At 34.1% G+C, this 24,026-nt stretch overlaps 2 protein-coding genes and 1 long non-coding RNA gene across 3 annotated transcripts; 1 reads left to right on the top strand and 2 right to left on the bottom strand.

Moving 5' to 3' along the window:
- Positions 1-866: 866 nt before the first annotated feature.
- Positions 867-7,439, bottom strand: LOC114414584. Its single transcript, XM_028378886.1, has 3 exons — positions 7,162-7,439; positions 6,657-6,750; positions 867-4,343 (listed from the first exon to the last, which is right to left on the bottom strand). The coding sequence occupies exon 3, from the start codon at positions 4,225-4,227 to the stop codon at positions 1,219-1,221; it is 3,009 nt and encodes a 1,002-aa protein (XP_028234687.1). The 5' UTR covers positions 4,228-4,343; positions 6,657-6,750; positions 7,162-7,439; the 3' UTR covers positions 867-1,218.
- Positions 7,440-12,698: 5,259 nt separating this feature from the next.
- LOC114414583 lies at positions 12,699-13,440 on the top strand. The gene is made up of 2 exons (XR_003667232.1): positions 12,699-12,817; positions 13,014-13,440. It is a non-coding gene; the product is annotated as an uncharacterized LOC114414583 (long non-coding RNA).
- Positions 13,441-14,836: 1,396 nt separating this feature from the next.
- On the bottom strand, positions 14,837-21,967 carry LOC114414582 (kinesin-like protein KIN-6). Its single transcript, XM_028378884.1, has 16 exons — positions 21,377-21,967; positions 21,088-21,287; positions 20,718-20,841; positions 20,521-20,615; positions 19,875-20,010; positions 19,457-19,522; positions 19,229-19,291; positions 18,973-19,023; positions 18,531-18,613; positions 18,302-18,440; positions 17,915-17,957; positions 17,490-17,644; positions 17,170-17,357; positions 15,201-15,310; positions 15,050-15,095; positions 14,837-14,927 (listed from the first exon to the last, which is right to left on the bottom strand). The coding sequence occupies exons 1-14, from the start codon at positions 21,854-21,856 to the stop codon at positions 15,220-15,222; spliced, it is 1,914 nt and encodes a 637-aa protein (XP_028234685.1). The 5' UTR covers positions 21,857-21,967; the 3' UTR covers positions 14,837-14,927; positions 15,050-15,095; positions 15,201-15,219.
- Positions 21,968-24,026: the final 2,059 nt, after the last annotated feature.

Raw genomic sequence — 24,026 nt, 5'->3', positions numbered from 1 at the left:
ACTACAAATCAAACATTTCCATAATGTTTAAAAACGTGTCCCTAATGCACTTTTGCTAAAAGCGACTTTCATTCGCCTTTTTCTCCAAGGCCGGTGACGTTGACTAAACCAAAGCTATTCAATCACCCTGTTTCCAAACCTTGGTGTTGGTGGCACTAAATTGAATATACAAATGTTAAGTATATTGTTGAGTCTGAAACCCATACTGATATCACCAAAGGCCACTGAGTCACTGACGTTAAACATCAGTAGATAACTCACTAATCACAAGTCAGCCACATGAAAAGGACAGTAGATTAAAACGCAAACTATAGGTAAATATTGAACTCGTTCTTTAAATGTGCGGGTATGGAGCTAGTTTTTTTTTAATTCGACAACAAAAAATTAACTGATCAAATTCACTGACATTGATGCTTTTGCTTATTTAAATTGGGCGATACATGCCATTACTGAAAATGTAAGGCTAGCCTGACATTGCCTGAAAATGGCGGAAAATTAACTGACACCATCAACAGTCGCCATCACCAAGGTTGAGAATACTGTAAAACGCACTAACATATTACAATGATCTGATTGTGGTATTAATGAACAAGGACCGAGGGTTGAATAGACTCAGTTCAAACAGAGGAAGCTAATCAATCTGTAACAAAAATGTCATTGAGGTGAAACCATAATTAAAAAGCCGAGTTGATCAGTAAAAGACGACTCACATCATGCATGTTGAGAATGTGCAAGTGTAAGCAGAAAAAAAGTTGAACAGAGGCCTTTCTTAGGCGGTGACTCTTCCTTTCTCTTTATAACAGGTTATTAATTTAATAATGAAAAGTAGCCAAATAATGGCAACATACTAAAGCGCCACCGAGACAATGAGACATGATACTATGCCTATAAATTTCTTTGACATATGAAAGAGAAATTACAGCTAGACGCACCAAGACTTTCTGTGCTTGTAATGCCTTTCTGTGAAGCTACAAGAAAGGATAAACAACGAAAGAAAAGAAAAAGAACAATAAGAAAATCCAATTCCTGCCCCCTTTAACAATCAATCGTTTGAATCATATTACATCCATCTTCCCCCAGCATTTATTGAGTTCGAGATCTTCTGTTACTAAAGGATGCCAGAGCACTGACTACTGTTGATGATCATTTCGGGTAATAAAGCATTAATTGGAAAGGTGTGTGTTTATGAACAGTTCAGAAGAGAGGTGAAATCATAAATTAGAAGCTACTTCCAGGAGGTTGCGGATGTTTGTAGATAAATGGGTAGGGTTCCAAACCACTGTCTGGTTCCTTTCGTTTCCCACTAACCCCTGAACTTGAGGGTTGTGGCATGGATCTTACTTGCTCCTCCACAGCCCTGCCCTGACCAGGAAAGAAAAATTGCCTTGCAGCTAATGTGTCTCTATTCCCACCCTCAATCATGAAGCCAGAGTTCAGGTCCAAGTTAGGACGTGAAGGTCCAAATCCATTCAGACCAAGTTGTGTACCAGTCATGTTCATAAAGATTGGTGGCTGAGAGTAAGATGAAAGGACAGTTGATGAAGATCCACCCACTTGAGGGACAACTGGAGCTCCTCTTGAGTCCACCATGTATGGAATTGTGCCACCTGATCCGTACATGGCTGATGAAAAAGACATTGCGGGTGCCACTGATGCTGATGCCACTCCATTATACCCAAAAACAGGTGAATGATTGAAGGGTACTGTGGGGGTCATCCCTAAAACGCTACCTGCTCTTGACATTCTAAGATCTATCGCAGGTTCAATAGCCTTGCCATTCTGCAAAGACGACATTTGAGGAACACATTCATTTTTACCAACTTCTACCTTGGCGCCCAGAAGAGAGATAACAGGAGCATCTGATGATTTAGAACCAAATGCATTGATAAGATGAGCAGACTTACTGGGCCCCTGGTCTACCAAATCAGTTTGAAGGCATGGCCTATCATTCAAATCAATGTTTCTAACAGATGGCTGCATTGATGATGACGACGATGCAGGGGATTGGCTCCAATATCCATTTCTTCCAAGAAAGAGTTGTCCCTCCATTCTGTGATCTGAAGGTTGGGTGTCACCATCATCACCAGTACTGTTCAAATCAAATTCAAGCCTGCTTGATTTTTTAGGACTAAACTCAACTGACGATTGCCCAGAAGCCCTGCCTGAAGATTCAGCAGTAGGTTTTACATTGCCTTCTTCACTCTCGGTCACATTTAGATCAAAATCAAGCCAATCCTGCCTCTGCTTGGAAGCATCAAAGTTCATATCAACAGAAAGATTCCTGTCATTATCACAATTTTTACGAGGCGATGCAGGTCGAAAGGCACTGGTGGCAGCTGACCCTTTCCATCCAAGTGTTCCCTCAAACTGCAAAGGGGCCACAGGCAACCCAGGAGTTGGCACAGGCCTTGAAGCAGAGACAACTGGTATTGGGGTAGACGTAGCATTTACAGAAACATCCATATCATCAGCACCAACTTCGTTGAGATCAAAGCCGCAGAGTCGTTTCTCTGAATTACCTGCTGAATCTTGAGCTGTTTCAGTCACCTCTAAGGACACCATATCAGGTCTGCATTTTGGCTCAGCCTCATTGTTGTCTAAAATACTTGCATGCCTCTCCATTGAATATGCCTCAGTAGCATGGCTTTGTCGGGAGGAAACCTCCTTGGGAGGGACAGGAGTGAGCTGGTCCTCTTTTCTTACAGAATTTGGACTGCCCGGTTGCCTGATTCTGTCTTCTGAGATTTTTTCTGAAGAACTACTGACTTCTCTATTAACTTCCTGAGCAACTTGTCGAGCAAATTCCAAAGCATCCACAATGGCACAGTCAAGTTCATTGTCAGAACCTCTCTTGTCAATTATGTTAGAGCTTCTGAAATCTATTCCAGGTTTACTACAATCAGAACCAATTGATGTATCTTCTTCGTGGCCCTTATCTTCCTTTGATGCTGTGACATATTCTGTTCCAGAGACAGACATGTCTAACACTTCAGTCTTTCCCAAGTTACTGTCACTGACTGATGTGCCCTGCAAGGCATTAGAACAACAATCATTATCATTTTCTGCAGCTTTAAAAACTTGTATAATGCTAGTTGTATCATCTTCCCCACTCCTGTCAGATGCAGGTGTCCTCATACTAGCAGAAGTAGTTAATTTATGACAAACATCATCCTCACTGTGTTCAACATTTTGCTCTAAAGCTGGTTCTTTCACAGACTCTGGTGCTTTGGCTTCACAAGCAACCATGGAAACAGGCTCAGGCTCGGGCTCTGGCTTATTAGAGGACACAGAACAGATCTCTGGTGCTCCAAATTTTTCTGGAGCGTCATTAACGTTTTGCTCCTGCTTTTCCATTTTAGCCAAGTCACTTAACTGTACCACATCTGACTGTCCTTCAAAACTGCTTTGATTTGTAACAGAAAAGTTACAGGTTCCAGCCGAAGTGGTCTCACCCGTAGTGCATATAGGCAATCCTTCATGAGTGGGAGCAACTTCTTGAGCAGAAGAAGGAACACCAGCAACATGGTTTGCTGATCCCTCTTTGATGTCAATACATTCCACACTGGCAGATAACTGGGGCACATTATCAGAACTATGTACCAGTAAATCATCCGAGCTTCTCAATAGAGATTTCTCACATCCAATTAGTCCTGATGCAGGATCATTATCATTGCCATCTTCATTCAAAGCAGATGGCTGCCTTTCCTCCCTGACAATCTTGTCACTTGCATTGTCAACCTTAGCAAGCTCCACTTCATGAGATTCAGTATCACCATTTCCAACTCCCTTCCAGCTGTCAAACAATGTTCTTGCTCTATCCTGAACCCTAGCACTATGATGGTCAAGAAGATTACTTACAGTGATGCGAATTCCTGAAGACATTGACTTCTCACTGTCTATATGCAGCTTTTCAACTGCACGTAACATTGCAGTGATTGATTCTTCAACGAAGCTGTCATTTGCATCAACCCCAAAATTTTGGGCATCCTTTAACCATCTATTAATGAAGCAAAGTCCATCTAATTGAATAAAAAGATCAAGGCAATCTTTATTCTCTGTAGCAGCAATAGTGCTAGCAACAGAAGCCCACTGCCTTGTCGCATCAGCAGCATTTTTAACCTCACTATCTTTCTCCTTTTGCATCACAGAGACCAGCTCCTGCACCCGAGAAGGTGCTGTGAGCCCATCTTTCATCTCGGTCAAGGTAAAGAAATCTTCAAGAGTCATAACGCTTTACATAATCTTTCTCAGAGCATCAAGACCATCCTTTTGGCGTGCCAAAACTGTTCTTCCCATTAAGAATTTCAATAGAATTTCTGAAAAAAACAGTTCACGGACATGCACTGCAAAATCAATGACAAAGAAAATATTCATGTTAGGGACAGTATTCAGATATTTCCACACATAAAGGTAATTAGAGGAACTTATAAATTCCTAACAAGAAACAGACCACACACAAATCAAGCCCCAAGTTTACAGCCAACAATCTGGTAAATTATTATAAAAAATAATAAATGCACCTGACTTTTTCAGTCTTAAAGTCTAATTTTGTATCTGACCCACTATTGATAGTGGATTTGACAATTTAAGAACACCATTACCATAAATAAACGAAACAACAGTTTTGCAGAACATAGAATAATAATAATAACTGATGTGTTTATAAAAGACCATCATTTAAAATCTCCAATTGAATATCATAGGAACAAGTAACACAAAATCAAGAAAACATGAAAATTCAAAATTGAAGAATAATAATAGCCATTGGTTGGCACAACCTGTGCGCTGAAACAGTGCTAACTTAGCTGGCAAGGTTTCGAATCATGCTAGGGTCCACTATTGGTGTGTTATTTGTAAATACCTCCGGAAGCACTTATTGAGCTTAGAGGCCTGCCCACTTCCCAGCCTGGACCCTGATGCTATGTTTGGATTGGTGGTAGTCAGGTAGAGAACAGAATGAAATGGAATATAATGGAATGGAAAAAAAATGCAGTTCCTTTGTTTGGATATTTTATAATGGAACAAAACAAAAATTTCATTCTATGTTTGAAAAAGGACGGAACAGAATGAGTTATAAATTTGTAATTCCTATATTATCCTTATTTTTAAATAGATTATCTTTGAAAAACTAATGATTAGGAAAAAATTTACAAATATAAAATAGTTATTTTACAATATAAAAACTTTGTTCCTTCAAGTACACCCCAGATTTGGGGGGAACAAAATTAGGGTTAAACAATGGAATGAAATGGATCATGATCCATCATTTTCCATTATATTTCATTCCAATTTTTATAAAGCAAACAATAGAACAACTTCCCCTTCCACTCCATCCCTCTCCATTCCATCCTCTACCACCAATCCAAACATGCCCTAAGATGGGCAGCCACCACTGACCCTAATTTTTTTATTCCTACTAAAAAACAAAGATTGGAGAATTACGACCTCTTTATGATTGATCTGGACTAAAAAAATGAAATCCATTATTATGGCCAACAGATAATATTTTTTGACACTTAGCTCAGAATAATAGAAAACTATGTCGAGTAAGTGCCAACTTTAGAGGGATCAAGATTCAGACTTCAGAGATACAAAATTAAAATGAAAAAGAAGGTTCTGGTGTTTAGGTCAAACACACAACTTTTCAACTACCTTCCTCTATGGTTCTATCATGCATAGAACACCACAAAAATCCAAGCCTTTTCAACAATCACATGACTACACCAGAATTAATATCTTTCTTTGTCCTGGATAAAGAGACTTCAATTCTGTTTTTATTTATTAATTAACATATACATGTGCAGGCAGATTCTCGGTGTCAACAACTAAGTTAAAGCAATAGGTTGCCACCAACAATATAGCAAATTACTTCAAAAGAAAACCACGTTCTATGATAAATTGACTAGTGTAATTTTGTTACTACAATATTTAATGACTACATGATACATAGCAGTTTGGAATTGGATGACTTCCAAACCTGTTTTGCAAAGGACATGTAAGAGTGTTGTCGCTGCTAATTCAAATAATAAATTACAAACAGAAAATGGCCATTAGTAGAAATATAGGAAAGAATGCATTCATATATTGATAAAGACAATCAAAATTACAGCTGACCAGTGGCCAAACAGCAAACTCGTAATTTTAATTAACTTATTAATGAACCTCACGTAACGGACTCACTTCATATACGATTACGCTAATTATTATAATTTTTAATTTTTTTCAAAAAAAAATATCGGCATCATTTTTCTTCTTAAGGACAGACTTGACAGCCACAAACTGGAATACACACGAAAAAAAAATTGAAAGCAAGTTTCACAGTTTATAACTGTTGTTAGCCTAGAGTAGAATTCACAAACAAAGCCAATGCTTTAAAAAACATTATGATTCATAGTCACACTTATCACTTCCTTAGTTAATACACAACATCAATTTAAAGATTTACCACAATAGTAAATCACAGAACATGAAGTACACTGTAATCAATTTTTCAGAATAAAAAACTTCACTTCGTCTCTGCAAACTTTTTTACAGACCAAGCAAGCCTAACAGCTATTACTTAACAAACTGGGGATAGATAAAGGCATAGAATTGGAAATGTTAAGTCCTAAGTTGGGCATTAAAAAAGAAAAAAAGAAAAATCTAAATAAGATTACCAGTCACTTCAACGGCTGGTACGAAGTTGCAACCATCAAATAAACCGAATTGTAACCTTCCAATCACGATCAATGAACAGATGTTACTCAATCCCTGAAACGCCCAATTCAGAAATAAAATCAGAATTCCGCACACAAAATGCAAGTAAAATTAAATAAACAACGCAGAAATTAATGATTAAAAAAAATCCAGTCCGAACCCAGAAAGTAAATAGCCGAATAGATATCCTTAATTTTCAACAACAGTAGCTAATAATTGTTTAATTAAAAAAAGGGCACAATAACCAAAACCCTAAAAACGGAAGGTTGACATAAGATATAGAAAAACCCTAAAAAAACAAAAAAACAAATAACCCATGGCTTCCTCGCCCAAAGTGAGTTGTATTAAAATAGAAAACATAAGAATCAAAACTGAATACGCAGCGTATGACAATTAAAACGCGGACACATTATACGAAAAAGGAGAAAGGGAAGGAAAGGAATTGAGAGGGAAGAGAATGAGAACCTGGGAGAGTGAGAAGGAAACCCTAGCTGCGGCTAATAAGCTTGAAAGGAGTATAGAATGTTGTGTGTGTTACGGTTTTGGAGGTGGTGCCAGCGAGCGTTGTTGTGTTGTTGAAAGCGCAATTGAGAATGGGAAGAGAAGAGGAAACGTTTTTCTTTGTGTATTTGGCATATTGATTTCTTTGCTGATGGATTGAATTTAGTTCGTAGGTTGGGCATCAACACGTGCGACGCCAGAGTCTGTTCCGAGTTACTGGGGCCACCCCCCAACACAACACTCTTCAATTTCAATCCCTTTCTGCCTTCAGACTTCACTATCCGACCCACACCCCTTCTACCCGACCCGTCTCCAGATTTCAGTTAGCCTTAGGGCTAATGTGGGCCTTGGCCCGGCAGGCCGGGCTAAAAATGCTGGGGCCAGACTTCCTGACTCCACCCACTTGCTCCCCAACAGGACAATGGGACAGAGGATTGATTCGCCACACATAAAATGTAAATATTATTAAATATTTAGCTTTTGAGTTTTTACTTTATATTTTTTTTAAGTTTATAGTGCTATTTAAAGATTAACATACATATTTTTTATTATTTTATAAATTCAATTCTTCTAATACAGAAAAACTTATATTAAAATCAAATTTATAATAATATATTTTATGTTTTCTGGTTAAATTTGTTCATTTTAATTAATTTTATGAACAAGATATTAAAAAATATATTTTTTTTTCATTTCTGGTGAGTTGGTCTTCCAACTCATCCCTAAGTGACACAAATCAAGATTTTCAAATCACCATTAAAAGGCAAACCAGCTTATCTTGCCCTATTTTTGTCAGACTAGTGACAAGGTGAACCAAAATAGATCGAGCTTTACCAATTTACCTCCCCTAGTTAGGCTTAAACTCATACCTTATCTGCATATAATTATAGATCCTTTTTATGTTTTAATCTTATGGGAAAAATTAAAATCAACAATGAAACAAGCAATGCAGACCAATAAGGATGTGTTTGAACTATGAATTAATGTTTCTTTCAGATGAACTAGATTTTTTGTTTGCTGAAGTTCAGATGAACTAGAATAATTTGTAAGAGTAATGGCTTGTTTTTATTAATTAATTATATATATCATTGTTGGTTGTTATAATTGATTATAATCAAAATAAGTTTTTATTTAATTAAATTTGTTAAAAAGTGATTTTGAGATAATTTCGTATAAATACAACAAGTAAACCAACTTTTACATAATTGCAGAAAAGGGCGTAGGAATGTGAAAGAGATTTAAAGTTGTTAAAATAATCGGAGATAACGTATTTGAAGGAGAAGAAATCTGTTGGAAAAAAAAAAATCTACACCGTACATTCTAAAAACATCTTTTTTTTCAAAAAGAAAAAAATTATCAAATTTCCGTTAATGTCCAAAGATATGATGATTATTTTTCAGACAACCCTATTTTATTCAGAAAACACAGTTATGATATACAAATTCTAACTGTTCCAAACCCCCTACGAGAGAATAGTGTAACTTGTGTATTATGAAAACATCTCACGGGAGTGAACAAATTGAGAATCCAGATGAATGCGCTTCTTTTTGTCCCTGTCTGCTATTCTTCCCTTTTTCTCAATTCTTCCCTAACAAATTATAATCCTAGCATGTGAGAGTTTTTAATTATTATGTATTAATTTTAAATCACTACAATAAAAATAATATTTATTAATTTATTTCCTGAATCTTATTTATTTATTTATTAGTCTTCTTTTAATTTAAAAGCAACTGATATTGAATTTTCAAAATACGCATCTTTGAATGTTTCCTCATTTATGCATATAATTAAATTGAAATCAATCTCCTCTTGAGTATTTGGTCAAAATAAATAAGGTAAATTTACTAAATTAGAACCCATGTTTAGTTCAGTAAAAAAATCTATGTTTAATCTATATTCAAAATAAAATTATTGAGACGATAATTCAGATATTTGAATTCAGATACTCTTAAGTATTTGTAGTACTATTTTCTTGTTTTTTCTTAATATTTAAGAAATTTAATTAATGACTTATCAATCTTCAAACAAAAACATTTATTTTTATTGCATATTCTTAATTATTTTTTTAATAAAAAAAACAGGCCAGATCAGAAAAAAAAAAGACACTTACTTTACTAAAAATGTATTTTGGACATTGAATTCACTTAATACATATTTATAGAGTGTGAACTTAATGAGTTGACTATCAAATGACATAATATAATTTTAACAATTATATATACCAAATTTCAGATAAATTAAACATATATGGATGTATAATTTGATTTTAATTTTGATATATACTGTTTTTTGGTACAAAGGAATTGGAAAAAGCAAAACACAAAACTAAGAACAATTCACAAAAAAAAAAATCACAAGATCATAACCTAAAGCAACTAAAATGATAAATATATTTATAGTGTAAAATTATTTACTAATATAATTGATTTATGATTTATTTTTCTTATAGTTTTTTATTGCGAAAAATTTAATTGATTTCTGATTTTTTTACTAATATAATAAATTAACGTACAAAATTATCAATATATTTTTTATACTATGAAAAATCACTATTTAATAATTCACACAAATTTATACTTTAGTGCATGCAATATTGAAGTGTAAATTAATTGAGTGTGTGCAATGTTGAAGACCTGAACTGTGAAAAAAAATTGGTGTACAGTGATCACACAGAAATTTGAATTTAGAATTTCATATATATTATTTCAAATGTGATCACGAGCCCGACCCTAAGGGTTTGCCTTAATACTAAAGTTGAATGGTGTAAGATGGTATCATCAAAAGAAAATGAGAAATAAATGCGTCCATAACATAACAAAAAAACAAAAAATTATCTCGTTGAAGGTACAAAGAGGGGCTATGTGTCTTGTGATTACCCAGTTATTAATTAATTGTAAGGGGATACAAAGACCATAGAAAGGACGCATTACACAAATATGTGCAACACTATCACTTTTAGTATGTCTTGGTTCATTTGTCTCTTGTGTGGCTTTTGTTTGAAGGATTATGTTCATGTGAATGAGTTTTCGAAGAGAAGCAGAAAACAAAGGATATATAGACATTGTCTAAGCTGAAAAGGAAATATCCCCTTCATGTCTCTGTCATGGATTCTATGCATCGCATCTTGCTTTCTTCAGCCAATTCACACAACTTTAAGGAGGAAAAGCAATTATTTTTAGAGGTAAAGGTTTTCAAAGTCTTTATCTAAACATAACCCATTTGCTCAGTTTCTTAAAAGAAAGGCATTCATATAGTGCATGTTTATTTTTCCGTTTGATTTGTTGCAAGCACATGTTATGAGACAAATTCAATCGTCGCTTAGAGAAGAAGGGGGAGATCGGTTGACGAACTTCCGTTCACAACCTTCCCAACTATCTTACTATATAGTTATTTTATATAATGTTAGGGTCCGCTTGTTTAGTTTATTTTCAAAAATTTACAAAAATATTATATTTTAGAGATTTCATAAAAATTGGACATTTTATTTATTCAGTTCAAATTATAAAAAAATAATATTTGAAAAGGTAATTATAATTGCAGGTTTTTGAGAACTTGCCCAAAATATTTTTTTAAACTATTCAGAAATTGGGTTTTTCAAATGATTTTTTTTTTATAAAAAAAAACTCTAACAAACACACCTAAAACTTTTAAAAGTAAATTTTTAATTTTTTTTATTTAAAAGAAGAAGTTAAAACTATGATGGAACTTATGCAGTGTAATCATTCAAAATTCTGAATCAATTATTTTGATGTGCATTAATATGACCACGTCCACAGAAGAGAACTGTGTTCCCGAAGCAAAAGAAGAGAACTGTGTTCAGCTTCAGCATGAATCCTCCCCACAAACGAAGCTTTATGAGACAAAATTTGTGGCTTTTCCTAATGTCTCTTTCACTAATTAAAGAAGCGCTGCCTTGTCTCCTTGCATTTCACTCACAGGCATAAAAAAACATGAACGGATTATACAATCAATTTTGCAACCTACTGCCACAAAAGTATTATTACAACTCATGTTTCAGTGTTGTAAACGTAGGGGGACCGCGTTTAAATATTTGAAAAAAGAAATAACCCGACTCACATTGCATTAACTCATCAACCAATCTAGGTGGCTTGTGAATTTTTGTTTATGTTTTCAAACTCGTCTTGTATAACTCGCAACTCACAATGCATCAACTTATGAAGAAAATTAAACATAATCTCTCTTGCATGTAAAAAATTCAAAAATAAAGATGTAAATTCAAGCCATCATTAGGTTAATATGCCAAAATGAGATGGTTCAAATAAGAGGTGACAAAACAGACTACTCAACACAATGCAGGCTAAACTGAAGAAGATTGTAAACTATAACAGATTGGGTAAAAAAATAAAATTCAATTTTCACCTCTAAGATGAAGTTCATGTAGTCTAATATGAGCTAAAGCCGCATCGGTCCATGATAAAATTGGACTAAAAAGTTTACGTTTAATTTGAGTTCAAAAATTTAAAGACCAAACCATACATTCAATCAGACAAGTTTGTGCTAGCTTAGCCCATTTTGACACTTCTAGTTAAAATTGTTCTGTGGGCGAATAACTTTTTTCGTTTATCCAAACGTATATTACAAATTAGGCATTTATCTATTGCACTCTTATAATTACATTAGGCACCTCCCATTGCATTTTAGAAAGTCTATTTTGAAATATAAATTTACATTTCAGAGTGGGTTTTTGGGAATGCAATAGAAGGTGCACACTGCAATAGACTACAAATTAGAATGTATAATTTGGGGAGTGAGATTTTCACTCTGCTTACTCAATTAGAATCCCCATCTATATTTACAGGTTTGTGCTGGTTTGGGTTTTCTTTGGGCCCTGGTGTCACTGGATGTTTCTTCCTACACCCCAATAATATCAACTAACCGTATATATTTCAAATATAGCTTTCCAGAATATAAAGATGTGCTGGTTGATATTATTGAGATGCAGGAAGCTTTAACCGACCTTTTTGTTTCCACAATAAAAGAATAAACGCTTTTTTTTTTATCGTGAAAATAAAGAGGTCAAGGGCACCAAGGCCCAAAGAAAGATCCTCTTTTTCTCGTGGAAACCCAGAGGTCAAAAGGAGGAATTAACAATTTTATTATTTTTATATTTATACTTAACTAATTATGATAGTAGCTTTACAAGTGTTATAAATTTTATGAGTGCTACAATATTGTTATTAATAATAATAATAATAATCGTAGATAAAAGAAATTATCTTCAAGAGAACGGAAGTGAACGCAGAAGCTTGAGTAATCCCTGATACCATATTGAATTTGAGAAATGATACGAATTGCAAAAAAATGAGACTTCGTATATCGAAAATGTATATATGCATACACAGCATATACACTTTACACTGTGCAGTGCAACTGAAAAATAAGAGATTTACAAGCAAAAAACTAAATTGTTAACGGTAAGTAAAAACTCCAATAAATTGGCTAGCTACAAGGCAGAAGACACACTGCACAAAACGAACTTGAGATATGTATCCCTGAAAAGGGTTCAGTGGCTAAGCTAGTCGATGAAGATTACTTTTTCTACTTTGCAGCAAGTGGAGCAGAGAGATGCTACCATTTGATCTCTTAGGATCAGGTGCAGGTAACTTCCTTGTGCCCCGATTCCCCTGTAAATAGACATTTGTGTTAACTCCTAATTCACTATCCTTTCTCATATTTAGCATCAATAGTGCTACATAAAAACTTGTGATTTTGTACAGTACAGGTTGGCTTTATTTGAAACTGTACTGATCCAAAATTTAACTATTAAATTCTATATAGTACCTTTAATTTCTCAGATTCGTCACAGAGATCAAAGGTACTCAAATCCCTTGATAACATGGATGAAGAAGGCACGAGTGTCCTGATTTCAATAAGCATGAAATTAAAATTTACAATCAGTAAATGTCGAAGAAAATACTATACATGTACAAGGTTAAAGTTAAACACCACTCGATACTCTTCTACCCCATAAATACACCACGGACCTTTTTGGCTTAGGAGGTTTGCGGGAGCTATCGACACCAATCTTACCACGTGAATCACCCACAAGGTTACGTGTTTTAGTAGATGAAACATCTTGGGGAGACAAAGGATCCAAAATGTCATCTTTTGTTAATGATGACGAAACGAACGATTCCTGAGAGATGGATCAAACAAGAAACAAAATTCCTGTGTAAGCTTTGCATGTTCAATTAATATGAACAGTGATTATTTTATGGAGCACAACGCAGACAGGTAGGACCATTTGTCCATTTCTTTAAATTTTAAAAGTTTTATTTATATGGTAGAAATCTCTTGTCGGGATCTATAGGTATGATTAAGGAATGAAGTGTAGGGGGAATTTAACTATATGCACTGGCTGAGTATTTCATGTCACTAGCTGAGTATTTTAGCTTGCCACTAGCTGAGTATTTCATGTCAGCCTGATTTCCTGAACTATATGCACTTATGCTGAACCCTAGTTAATTATTGATCTGGCAAATTTTGAACTCAGTTAAGGCACAATCTATACTTCAATGAAGCAACATGTAAATCTAAGGCAACTTGATTCAAGTACACATTAAGATATAGAATTTCAAATTACATTTGGTATCTTGCTCCCAGCCTCAACCCCAAAAGCATTATGATACTCTGCTTTTAACAAGGATGTTGAAATTTCCCTATAACATTACAACAAGCAAGAAGGAACAAGTATATTAGTTCAAAGCCAAGAAAAAAAGCATGGGCACACACAAAAGATTTCATAATACTAACCCATATGATTTTTCAGAATCTAACTGTGTACAGGAAGTACTAAGTGTAGGCTCTTCTTCGGACTGGTCAAGTGTGGCCTCAGAGAATGAGTGTGCATGAAATGATTCCTAGAAAGAATGGACAACCAAATAATATATGACTTTGCAATCAGAATTCTGCTTGAATATATTTCAAAGAAAGAACTAGTGGGTCAACCTCCAAGCAAATTGACTAAAATACACATTAACATATAGCATTTTGACTTACACTTTGTATCTTGCTCCCAGCCTCAACCTCTAAAGCATTATGATCCACTACTTTTGACAAGGAAGTTGAAATTTCCCTGTAACATTACAAGAAGCAAGAATTAAGGAACAGGTATATTAGTTCAAAACCAAGAAAAAAGCATGAGTACACACAAAACATTCTTCATAATACTAACCCATATGATTTTTCAGAATCTAACTGTGTACAGGAAGTACTAAGTGTAGGCTCTTTATCAGACTGGTCAAGTGTGGCCTCAGACAATGAGGGTGCATTAAATGATTCCTAGAAAGAATGAACAACCAAATAGCATAATGATAACTTTCCAATCAGAATTTTGCTTGCATATATTTCCAAAAAAGAACTAGTGGGTCAACCTCCTAGCAAATTGAATCAAATACACATTAACATATACATTTCAACTTACACTTTGTATCTTGCTCCCAGCCTCAACCTCTAAAGCATTATGACCCTCTACTTTTGACAAGGAAGTTGAAATTTCCCTGTATAATTACAAGAAGCAAGAATTAAGGAACAAGTATATTAGTTCAAAACCAAAGAAAAAGCATGAGTACACAAAAAAGATCATTTCTTCATAATACAAACCTATCTGATTTTTCAGAATCCAACCGTGAACAGGAAGTATCCAGAGTAGGCTCTTCATCGGACTGGTCAAGTGTAGCCTCAGACGATGAGCGTGCATGAAATGATTCCTAGAAAGAATGGACAACCAAGACTAACCTATCAATGAATAGACTTAAGCAAACTAACACATGTACATATAAAAAAAATGAAAAAGTTAGCAAACACTCAGTATCTTGCTCCCAGCATCAACCTGCAAAGCACTCTGATGCTCTGGTTTTGACAAGGACAAAACTTCCCTATATTATACACCATGCAGAAATTAGGAACAAGCATATCTGATCAAAGCCAAAAACAATAACCAGGAACTACATGTGAAAGATCACATTGGTCACAAGACTAACCTATCTGAGTTTTCAGAATCTAACTGCATACAGGAAGTAACAAGAATGGGCTCCTCTTCATCAAACTGGCCAACGCTGGGCTCAGATGATGACTGTGCATGAAATGTTTCCTGGAAAGAAAGGATAACTGAATTATGTATAACATTGCAATCTGACTTAAGTTTGCATATATTTTGGGGGGGAGAAAAATACTAGTGGGTGAACCTTTTCATATGAAACAAGCACACAAAGCACAGTTATGTCAGTTCAGTGAGTTCACACATTAGATGGGATGAGTTTAGTAGTATAGTTTTTAATATTGTGAAGCCTAAATTTACCTGCTAACAAGACATTAACCCACCTAGCAACAACTACAGGCCATAGGAAAGCATGAGTTAGCAAAACAGGTTAGCCAATTAATAGGTTCCAGCTAACTTAGCTTGCCACTAGTTGAAACTATTTCATGTCAACCTGACTTCCTCAACTACATGGACACTCATTCTAAAGCTCAATTTATTATTGAACTGGCAAATTCTGAACTCAATTAAATCTAGATCTCTCCATGAATGAACCAACAAATAAAGTTCAAGAAGATTGACAAATACACTAACGTAGCCTGTGTTGGATCTTGTGGCCTCAATAATCTTAAGAGGGATAGGCTTAGAATGCAGAAGAAGCAACAACAATCAATTTAATAATGTTCTATAAACATGCAAGGCAAAATTGATTGCAATAACATAAACAAGATAAGGGAAGAGAGAATGCAAACACAGTTTTATACTGGTTCGGCCACAACCCGTGCCTACGTCCAGTACTCAAGCAACCCACTTGAGATTTCCACTATCTTTGTAAAATCCATTACAAAGTCTGAACCACACAGGGACAACCCATCCCTTGTGTTCAGGAATCCTGTACAACAAGAGACTCACAGTCTCTTAACCAATCTCATTGAATAAGAAGAATGGAAGAAGAATTCTCTCTTCAAGAGAAGAATATTACAATGAAGATCCATGGATGAACTCTTAATAGATGTGCAAGTGTTTGCCCAAGAGTTCTTTGAGAGAGCATTTGACAATGAAGTTCTCTTGGAATCTCTCTCATTTTCTTTTGAGAGGATAAGACATTTTGGACCAGCAAAACTCTCTCTTCAATTTCATCCCAAGTCACACATATATATAGGCCTTTGATGGCCATTCAAAATCCAAATGATAAGATGTGACTGTTGGCGATATTCCTTGAAAATCCTCTCTGGTAATCGATTACAGAATTAGTGTAATCGATTACACAGTTGTTTTTCTTGAACAGTTGTAACCTTTCATTTAAAATTTGAATTCCCAACGTTCAGAGTCTCTGGTAATCGATTACATATGATGTGTAATCGATTACACACTTTCAAACCATTGGTAATCGATTACATGTATTGGTAATCGATTACATGTGCCTTGAATGACTTGAAACCTTTCATTGTGAGGCAAGGTTTGATCTTGAAGAAATCTTGAATCAAGGCTTTGTTTGTTGAAACAATCTTGTATTAATCTTGAAGCAAAATGAGCCTTGTTTGATTCTTCTTTTGACATCATCAAAATCATGTATACATACATTCACATTCTCCCCCTTTTTGATGATGACAAACATGTGATTTCTTCTCAACACCATCAAAGCTTGCATGATTTACATTCTCCCCCTTTCTCAAGCAAATTCTTAATTCTTCTTGACATCATCAAAATCTTCATGATTTACAGCCTGTAGTTATCAAATGCTAGTAACAAAGACTAATTGCAAATAGGGAAGAAAAAAGAACAACTAATTGCCTCAGCTGACAACCTTATAATTCCTGATGCTCAATAGTTATTTGATACAGTGACCTTGCATCCCATACAGATTACAGAGTATCAATTCTTGATGAATATATTAAAGATGAAGGTGCATCTATGAAAATCTTACTAATCTTCATACTAGAGAGTAGGAATCTAGGAATACTGTACTCAACCTCTTGCTCCAATTATGTGGTTGATCAAGATCCACTGATGAGCAATCTTCAGGATCATTTTTTATTTTTCCTCTTTTGCAGCAAGTACAACATGCCTTAAACTCATTCAAGTGTGTTTCCAGTTCCAAGTATTTTTTCTTTTCATACCCAATGCTTTCTTTGAGACTTTCTATTTCCATTTCTGCAACCTGATTATGAATAAAGTAATATATTATGTGCAGATAGATGGATTATCTACAAACACTACAGTCAGAGCACCCTAATGAATGAGAAAAAAATAATGATCACTTTCAGCAAACATACTTCTTTTTTCTTATTACCTTTAGTTTGGAATTATATTGCTTCAAGACATTCCATATAACTTTAGCAAAATTCTGCATGATAATGTGGCCTCTCTCGCTCTGGACCTGGCTATCACACTCTGGCTTGAAAGTGACAGAACTACTAGATTCTAATTTGCAGAGTGTTGAAGCATCTGTCACAAAATCAAAGTCAGGATGATTATTACGGGTCCAAGAGACCGAATTTTTTTAAATAAGAATTGCCCAGCATTAGAATGCAAAAAATTAAATCCACAATAGGACACTCCAATGTTGAACATTGGATACACCATCTTAAAGGTCCAATGTCCAAGTTGGATCTATGGGAAGGGGATATGTTATCCCTAGATTTTGTTGTGTAGCATCCCCTTTGAGGAAAAACAGAAACGATAAATTTAACACATTTTTTAAATGTCCCATTCTACCTTCCATAACAGTCTTCCTTTCTTCAACATTCTTTTCATCATTCTGAAGACAAACAAAATAATATAATGGATTAATAAGTAAAATTGAAATAAAAAGAACAAATTTATTCAGTCCTTAAATCTATAATTAAGACGGTTTCACTTTCACAAATGGAACATATCCAAACAAGCAAAAATATATTCATGCAAATGAATGAGAAGATGATGATCATTTTGGGGATAATAAAAATTTCAAATTGGTGAAAGTACAGGACACACAGTATACAAGGTATATTTATGCTCTTTGCAGTAAAAAATGTGTACAAAATATGCAAATGCAATTTTATGACAATCACAACTGTCTCTTCTATTTTAAACAAGGAATCAAGCTAGGAAGTAGAGGAAAACCTGGTCAGTATGTTCAGTAACAAGTCTCATTCTCTTTAAATGTTCCGATAAAGGTGATAGTTTTGTATTATCCATTATGGATGAAGCTTGGTAATGCCTCTTTTTGGAAACTATGTTTGATGGTTCAACTTCATTATACCTAACAGAAATGAAAAGAGATACTTAGAAATCAATCAATCTGGGGTAAATATGAAATCCACATAAGATCGTGTGATGAAATGAATTTTACTTGATCTGCATGTAAGGAGAAGCTTGTCTCAGTAGGTAAGAAGTATCAAGATAATCTTCTTCTCCTGACTTTGCTGTTAAAATCTGTGAACACAAGAAGTAGAAATTAACAAAAGGAATTGGCAAGATTGATGATTTTGAAAGGAAAAAAAAATCAAATTTATATAAAAATGGCATATGATTCTCATGAAAAGAAAACCTGCATATAGCTAACTATAACCTTGATCAGCTTGGAGAAAATTAAGCTTGAAAGTAGTATATGCATATGATTCTCATGAAAAGAAAACCCGCATATAGCTAACTATAACTTTGATCAGCTTGGAGAAAATTAAGCTTGAAAGTAGTATATGCATATGATTCTCATGAAAAGAAAACCCGCATATAGCTAGCTATAACTTTGATCAGCTTGGAGAAAATGAATCTTGAACGTAGTATATACATACCAAGGACATGCGCTTCTTGCCCTCCAAATAATCTCGCAGGTACCTGGTTAACTGCAGCAGCGGTATACAAAGTCAAATTTGTTAAGTTGTAACTCTTCCCCATTTCATTGTCTAAAAGAGATTCCTAAGCTGAGAAAATTAATAAGCTTTTAGCTTATGCTTGTTGATATGACATTAGCCATTAAGAGATGGTAACAAAGATTACAACTAAAGTCTATCAAAATACAATAAAAAATTAAATTATTAAAAACATTACCATGGAACTTTGGAAGTGCTTCTGCAATGGCTTCTTGCGATTTTTTTGGTGCTCCAATAATGACTGAAATCAACAAAATCATGCATAAAATATGAGGGAAGGTAAAAGCATAAGAGAAAAATATATTTGAAAATTTCCAAATGTTGGCAGTAGTGTAAAAATCAATAAAACTCTAGCTACCAAAAGCACAATAACTTCGGTTCATAGTTTGAAGCAAAGGCTACATACTCTTAAGCATAAGCCAAACACCATTAATGTGTTATTGATAAAATTGCTTTCAAGCAATCTTGTCCCCTACAACATCACAAAAAAAAGGTTGAGATAGGTGGAGATAAAAGCAACATATGACATCCCGGTTATCTGAACTTTGTACACAAACCTCTTAAAATTAATAGGATTTACTTTTTTATTAGATATTTTAATTTTTATTAGACACTAAAGAATTTCGCTCTAATAATTTGTAAAGGCTTGTATTTCAAACTTTATGAAACCTTTTGAAATAAAATTGATAGACAAGATTATGACAACAGAGGGTAAAAGATATGACATTTAAGAGATCATCTAGATTATATCCCAAAACTGAAAACTGCACAATGCCCAAAATCAAGCTTATTTGGTCATAACAGTATGGAAAAAAAGACTCAACCTGATTTCCTGTTCTTTTTTCTCTTTCAGCCCCTGCAAGGTCAATGATAGTCAAAGAAGCACCATTTGACTTAGGATTGATCACCCCTTTACATTTTGGGGGAACATCACGAATGTTAATGATGCATTGTGACCGACTGCAGGTATAAAGAAGAAACAATCAAACCTTAACATGAAATGATTAATTGCATAATCTTAAGCGAAAGCTACTGACTAATCATGATTTCTATAACAAAATTTGTAACCCCTCCTACAAAAATTTAACTGGAATAGCAATTGCTTCCAGTACATTTATTCAAAATAAATCTTGAGTTGCACCTTATGGTCAATCTTTTCTTTTTTCTCCATTTCTGGGTGAAACCAAGTACAGTATAACATCATAAACCGGACAACAGATTACATGCTAAAGCATCCGTTAAAATTTGGCAGAAATGTTTTCCCATCGAAGCACAGGCTCTTCCTACTCATTACTCAGTTCATTACTAGAGATATCCTCAATAAAAACAGTGCATAGCAAAATAACCTCTTCCTATTATCAAAGCATTCTAGATTTCTACACATTCCATGTGAAGAAAATACCCAACAACAAATCCTTTTTTTTATTTTATTTTAGTGAAGGATGAAACATTCCTAAATTCCCATCCTACCTCGATTGGCTGTTAGTGTTTGTCATTGCAGTCGCACGTTTCAGTGTTGCTTGTGCTATTAAGGATTCTGCCAGTTCAGTATTGGAGATGATAACCTGTTCACGCAAACACAAGAAACACAAAATCATCACCAACCATGTTACACGGTACACACATATGGGCAAAGCAAATAAACAGATGTTGGCGTAGCTATAAACCTCTTTCAATCCCTTCACAGTCGATTGCTGCATGCTTATTTCACTGCCATCTGATAACAAATCAAACAGCTTCTCTGCTTTACCCCGTTCAGAACATATCTCAAATATCGACATGTAAAAGGTTCTGCAAGTTGCACCATGGTACAAAATTGGCATTTCATTCAATCAAACAACAAAAATGTTGAACCAAAGTTGCAAATTATTTTCCAAGCTCCAAAGTTTGTCACTGTGTAATCATGTTTGCGTTGTCAATTTATCATAACATAACCAATACAAGGCATACTATGTACTAACCAATCACTGTTTTCATGTGCAGCTTAACTTAAACTTCATTATACATAAATGATTTGGAATTAACGCACAATAATACCTAGATGCTTGTATGGCATGTGGCTCAGTGTCCTCGAAAATATGTCGTAGGGCAAGAGGTACCATCCCAGGATCCCTTGGGGTTCCAAACACGGTATGAGTCTTCCCAGACCCACTGGGTCCCAATGCAGCCAACATTCCACTTCTACCTCTAAGAAACTCCTCCACCAGAGGTTTCATCATTCTCTCATACACTTGAAACTAAAAAAACTCCATCACACTATTATTGTCAGCTAAAAACGCCAATAACGAAAAAATAATAATCGACAGAATATGAATATTGTTGTTACCTGAGATGAGTCGGAAGAGAAAACGTGCGAGAAGCCTCCATAAGTTTCTGATTTGATTCGCTTCGATTCTTTCGAGCTTACGGGAGTTGATAGGGTCACCGACTGTGAGTCGTTGACCGTTAAGCACGCGGCGGGGTTCTTGTTCTTGGAAATTTTAGCACCTGGCGGAGGCGCGTTCTTTTTTACGGGGTTCTGAGGCCACGCGCTCTTAGGTCTCACGCGCGGAGCTTGAACCGGCGACGAAGGGAGGGGTCGGATTCGGAGGAAAACTTTTAGGTTTTTGTTTTCCGGTTTGGGGAGAGGCGTTGGCGGGATTTCTGGTGTTTGTGCTGCGGACAAAACGTCATCGTTTGGGAATGGCGCGATTTCGGGTAAGTGGAAGCTTTGCGGCGTCGTTTGGGGGGTGGCGCGAGCTCTCCGGGGAGGGTTCCGACGAACGGTGATTGTGCCGGGGCACCGTGGTGAAGTGTTCGGATCCATTGTGTTGTGTGGACTAGAAAAGGCGGAAGATTGAGGTTTAAAGTACTGATCGCTTTAATGTGTTATACTTGGAATTTGAATTTTTAGCGCTTAAATACACGTTCGAATGTTTCAATTTCTAAGGCCCATTCGTCCCAAAAGACAGACAAATATATATACATATATAATAACAAGGTCAATCACATTTCTTCATTTTATTTTTTTATTGTAAAAGTAAGTCATAAAAAGACTTATCACTAGTCCATCTTGTAGCGAGCCAAGAAAATCTCAGCCTGGTTCCATTCACCATGACTTTGCTGGTTAGGTGGGTTGATCATCAATTTTTTTTTAAATATAAAAAATCAATAATATTTTCTAATTTTTTAAGTCACCAATCTTAAAATATACCAAATGCATACTCAATCTTTCTTGTGAGCTGGCTTTCATAAATCTCTATATCGTAATAAAATTACAATTAATTATGATAAAATAAAAATATCAGTGCATTCAAACGCATAAAGGTTAAGATAACCAAAATAATCAACAAAAAAAATTATGAAAATACCCTGAAACTGAAGAGCAACAGCCAAAGTGTCAAACCCAAAGTGAACAAATTAATTGTGAGTTAAAGTAGCACTAGCACACTAACTTCCTCAAATTTACAGTGAGTCGAGTTAGCTAGTATTTTGGCTTCTATTGATTAGGTTAAAATATAATTTTGTTATCTTATTTTTTAAAAAAAATCAGTAATTTTGGTTATTTTATTTTTTTAATTAAGATATTTTGTTATTTATTTTTTAAAAATTTATAATTTTAGTCCTCTATTTTTTAATTGAAATATTTCATCTCTATTTTTTAAAAATTTATGATTTTTCCTGTGATTAATTTCAGACTCGTTGATGGTGTATTTTTTTTAATTTTTTAATAAATTAAGTTTGTTAGTAATTAAATAATTTAAAATATATATTTGTCACATGTATAATAAAAAAATAATCATTAGTCAATGATTATAGAATATATAAATCAACATTTGAATTTCACAAAATTGTAGATTTCTTAAAAATAAGCAACAAAATATCTCAATTAAAAAATGAGAGATTAAAATTGTAAATTTTTTAAAAGTAAGAGTGAAATGTCTCAATTAAAAAATAAAAAACTAAAATCATAGATTTGAAAAAATAGGGGAACGAAAATTATATTTTTAATTAATTAAGTATTTGGTTTAACTTTTATTCTTTTTAAAAGGATATATTTTATAAAATATTTTTTTAAAAATCAAAGAGCTTATTTTTCTTATAAAAAATGCAGTTTTGAAAAGAAAAAAAAATGAAATTGCTTTTAAAAAAATAGGTTATACGCCTTAACCTCTTTTTTCTCGTTTGAAACTATTTTATTTATGATAAACATACAAATTTTTAGTTCTAAAATCTAAGTATTTAGGTTTAGAATTTAGGGTTTAATCATAAAAAAGTTAGCTTGAATAGTTTTAAAAAAACTCATCTAATATTTTATATATGTGAATTTTGAATTTATTATTTAACATACTTTATTTTTATTATTTTTCTTAGTTTTATCTCATTCTTTCTCTTTATCGTGTTGCTTGTCATATTTATTTTCAATTTCTATTTTCTCTTCTCTCTCAAACTGTATGCATTTTGAAGAATATAAAAAATCTTTTAAAATTACATAAGTAATAATTTTTTTTAGTCTCTCAAATTAAAAAATATTTTTTTAATTTTTATAATTCAAAAAATAGTCTCTCCTTGTAGTTTGGATGGATGGATGATTTGTGATAATTTTTATTGTAAGAATGATTGAAACAATCATTTTAAAAAATTGAGAAAATAAAAAATACGCATTTTAATTTAGGAGATTAAAAAAAATTAAACTGAAGAGACTAAAAATATATTTAAACTTCTTAAAAAAAATATTTAACCCATTGATTTAAATTACTCTTTATTCATATTTACATATTCATATGTTACAATGTTCTAATGTACCAAAATAAAATATAATCATACGTTTTTCTTTTTGAAAAAAACTGTATTCACATATTAACAATCTGAAGTATCTTTTTATGCACGCTGCGCCAAGGTTGAAAGTATTGCCCACGTCGGCGTGTCGTGCGGACTATTCGAAATGAAAGATTCGAAGTTTACTTGCTTTTTCTTTCTTTCATTTTTACAATAAA

The sequence above is a fragment of the Glycine soja genome, chromosome 6 (genome assembly GCF_004193775.1).
Source record: "Glycine soja cultivar W05 chromosome 6, ASM419377v2, whole genome shotgun sequence".
Taxonomy (NCBI): Eukaryota; Viridiplantae; Streptophyta; class Magnoliopsida; order Fabales; family Fabaceae; genus Glycine; species Glycine soja.
This window is presented reverse-complemented; position numbering and strand designations above follow the sequence as displayed.